Here is a 3589-nt window from a genome sequence, read left to right as displayed (position 1 = left end):
TCACTAAAGAAATTGTTTTTGCCTCACAAAGTAAAATTGATACTATAAAAACCCACCAGCAGTGTCTCCTCCTCCTTTTACATGAAGACAAATCCTTCCTGTCACCTACTGAAATGGCAAGATAAAGGCTTGAGCTTTAATAAAGAGGCTGGAAGCACCGAGTGCGGCGGGAGGGAGCTGGCACGGCCCGGCAAACGTGACGCCGAGGGGTATTTGCGAAGCGTCCGAAACGCGGCTGCGGCGCCCCGGGGCCTTTGCCTGCGCGCTCGGTGGCTGCGGACGCGCTTGCGCCCCGGAACTCCCATCTCGGAGCGTTTGCGCTGCTCTCGGCGCCTTCAGTCCCTTAAGCTTGCTCCTTTGGGCTTTTTAAATCTGGTTAAGCACCCGCGGAGTTAAACATCAATTTGTTAGGTGATACACGGGGTGTGGGGTGGGATAATGTCAGCATGTGTTTTCTGCGGGACACCTCTGGGGTTCGGGGCGGAAGCCCCGAGCTTTGCGCTCCCGTGGGGCAGGGCTGCAGGTTAGGTGCTGCTACGGGGCAGCGTCCCCTGCGGGGTCTCCCTGCCCGGAGTTTTGCAGCTATTCCCGTCCATCCCGCGCCTTCCCCGACTCCTCTCTCGTGGGTAAACCACCACTTTGTTCTGGCGTCAGCTAGTTTGTGAACCGCTGTCCTTTCCTCTTTCAGGGGATATCAGGAACCTGCTGAAGTGGATCAAGCAGAATCTGTTGAAAGAACGGCCCGAATTATTTATGCAAGGGGAATCTGTGTAAGTACGGCTGTTGGGAATCCTCCTGCGTCTCCCTCTCCGTCCCCACGCTTTGGGGTACGTTTTTCCTGTTGGTGGCAAAAATCAAGTTAATGACCGTGAAAATAAGGGATTTGCTGAAACGATAGCGGGGAGGTGTCCCACGCTGCACCTCGCGCTGCCCCATGGAGCGTGCATTCTGCAGCCCTCGCCCCAAACCTTTAAACCTTAAACGTGAAGCAGAGCCACGTGTACTTTCTCCCCCTCGTCACCCAGAGCAGCACATAGCTCACGTATCCTCAATTCCAGGGGTTTTAAGAGGTCTGTCCGTTCCCTGCCGAAATCCCTGGGACCGAAGCAGTCGCTCGGAGAAACGCCAACAAATATTTCTTCTGGGAAATGTATTTTTATTGTCAAAATGGGGCCAACTTCGGGGTGGGGGGGCTGGAAAAAGAAGCAGCCGAGAGAAATGGAGCAGAGTGAGCTGTGGAAGCCATCCCTGCCTGCGGGGTGGCGCTGGGGGTGTTTAACATTCGTCACGGATCTTTGTGAGCTGAAGCGTGTGCCAGGTCCCCTGGTAACAGGAGAGACAATTGCAGGACACTGAAGATCAAAGAGGGGGAATCCCTTTGCCTGTAATCAGGGGCTCGGAGTGGATCCCGGGCGTTTGCTGCCTTTGGTAGGGGCAGCGGAATAGCGTTCCCTACCTCCCCATCGAGCTCTCCGCGCTCGACTGTCGTGCGTGGGTTTGAATTACCTGGCTTTTCTGCATCCTAGGGAAGTGTAGTCATCTCGGAGCATCCTCGGGAATGGTGCCTTTGGATTCAAACAAGCGCTGGGATTGCTCCTGCCTCCCCTTTATTTGATCTGGGAAGGGCACAGGCTGTACCTGTTCCCACCTCCACGCTAGGATTCCTTTTTCTCTTTGGCTTTCCAGGCAGTCGCCTCGTGTTCCGCACTATAACATCCCTCCTTCTGAACTGTTTGTGAGGCTCTTAGCAGCTCTCTATCCTAATTATTTCTCTGTTCTGCAGGAGGCCAGGAATTTTGGTGCTCATCAACGACGCAGACTGGGAACTAATGGTCTGTACTCCTTCAGTTCGACTTTTCTCTGCGGAAAACCTTGCTCTGGCTGTTCTGTGGTTGCTCTCAGAGACGCTGCTTCGGATTCTTGCCCCAAGCCAAGCGTCTCGAGTTTGGGGGGGAAGGGGCAGGCTGGGATCTCTCTCCCTGGGTTGCACAGTGGCTGTTGAGAAGCCCGGAGCCTTTCTCTAACCTGCTGACTCTCATCAGCCAGCCGGTGTCGGAAGGGAGAGCGCACGTATTCCTTGCCCTCTGGCTGCTGGCAGGCCTCCCCCACGCGTGGGGCACGGTGCAGTGGGTGCCACGCAGCCCCACAGCCCCTCGCAGACCCCCTGCGCTGGGTAAGGGGGTGCTGCACAGCCCTGGGCGGCTTTTTACCCAAACAGGCAGCGCAGAAACATCTTCCCTTCTCAGCCCCTGACACCGAACAGCCCCTCGCTGCTTTCCTGCCTGGGGCAGCTACCTGTCCTGTCAAAACCCTGCTCCGGGAAGTGCGGGATAACGCAGCTCCGTCTCTGATCTCTCACCTTTGCTTCTGTTAGGATGGAAACATCCCCTTTCGCTCTCCCTAACACTCACCATCTCTTTATGAGCTGTTTTCCCTTTTTGCAGCTAGTATTTGGAAATGACATTTAAACCCTTTTTCTTTTTCCTTGGCCTGCAGGGTGAGCTGGATTATAAACTCCAGGACCAGGATAACGTGCTTTTCATCTCGACATTGCACGGCGGGTGAACTCCTGGAAAAACAAGAGGATGTAAATCCAAATCCCTGGGGGAGAAGAAAAAAAAAAAAGCCAAACCAAAAACTTAAACCCACCCAAAACCTCTCTTGGACTGCCTGCGCCCGGTCTCTGCATCTTCCCGCCGCGCTCACTTGTTACTAGACAGCCAAATAAAACCCCGCCGGCACGCGGCCTGCTGTCCACCACAACAGCATCCATCTTTTGCTCCTCATTTCGCCTCTCCCGACTGCGCCTCCGGGTACCCCAACCTGCAGCCGCTGCGATCTTGGTTCTCCGCGACGGACGGAAGAGGGGAGCTGACGTCTCTTTGCAGGCAGGAGGGCATTCTGGGGGGCAACTGGGGCCGGCTTTGGGGCCAGGCTGGGGCGCCTCCGCTCGGGGCTGGGATTCTTTGAACACACTACTCGGTGTTGGCACGGGCCGTGCAACCGCTGCGGGGACCGTCGGGGAAGGGCGAGACGTACGAGGAAACAAAAGGTCTGCGGTGACAGACAGTGCAGCTTCGGAGCCCTCTGCAGCGGCTTTCCGCTCGTTGGGATGTTTATTTGTGGGAAGTAGGAGAGAACTAGGCTTTTTTTGGTTGGTTTTTCTGCCGCCTTCATACCTGAGCTGAGGCAGGGAGCACCGTCCGTTTGTAACCATTGGAGTGGAGGGGAAACAAACCCGTGCCCGAGCCGAGAGAGCACGGAGCGATAAGGGCAGGGAATTCTCTTGCTGCCGCCGCGGTGGACGGAATCAATCGGCCTCCTTTGCGCTCCGGGCAGGCCCGGAGCTGCGCTGCTGCAGCCTGGCCGGGGATGGGCTGGGGCTGGAGACCCGGGAAGGGAAGGTTGGTGGGTTTTAACCCTTTCCATCGGCGGGGAGACTTCTTGCTGCGCACCCTGAGGAAGTCCTGTGAGCGCAGCGGAAGTGGGTGTGCGCGGCTCTGCTAGGACACGGATGCTCTTCAGTTTCCAGAATTTTCCTGGGACAAACGGACTGGCTGGGACTGCCGCCCCGGGGCCTCAGCTGGCA

General features: G+C 56.6%; 1 protein-coding gene across 1 annotated transcript; it reads left to right on the top strand.

Moving 5' to 3' along the window:
- Positions 1–688: 688 nt before the first annotated feature.
- URM1 (ubiquitin related modifier 1) lies at positions 689–2565 on the top strand (the record flags this gene model as incomplete). The annotated part of the gene is made up of 3 exons (XM_010156769.1): positions 689–770; positions 1784–1832; positions 2497–2565. Coding segments are annotated over 3 exons (200 nt in total), but the record flags the coding sequence as incomplete, so codon positions are not given.
- Positions 2566–3589: the final 1024 nt, after the last annotated feature.

This window comes from Eurypyga helias, unplaced genomic scaffold (assembly GCF_000690775.1).
Source record: "Eurypyga helias isolate BGI_N326 unplaced genomic scaffold, ASM69077v1 scaffold32358, whole genome shotgun sequence".
Classification (NCBI taxonomy): domain Eukaryota; kingdom Metazoa; phylum Chordata; class Aves; order Eurypygiformes; family Eurypygidae; genus Eurypyga; species Eurypyga helias.
Note: the sequence above shows the minus strand (reverse complement) of the source record. Positions and strands in the feature narration are given on the sequence as shown.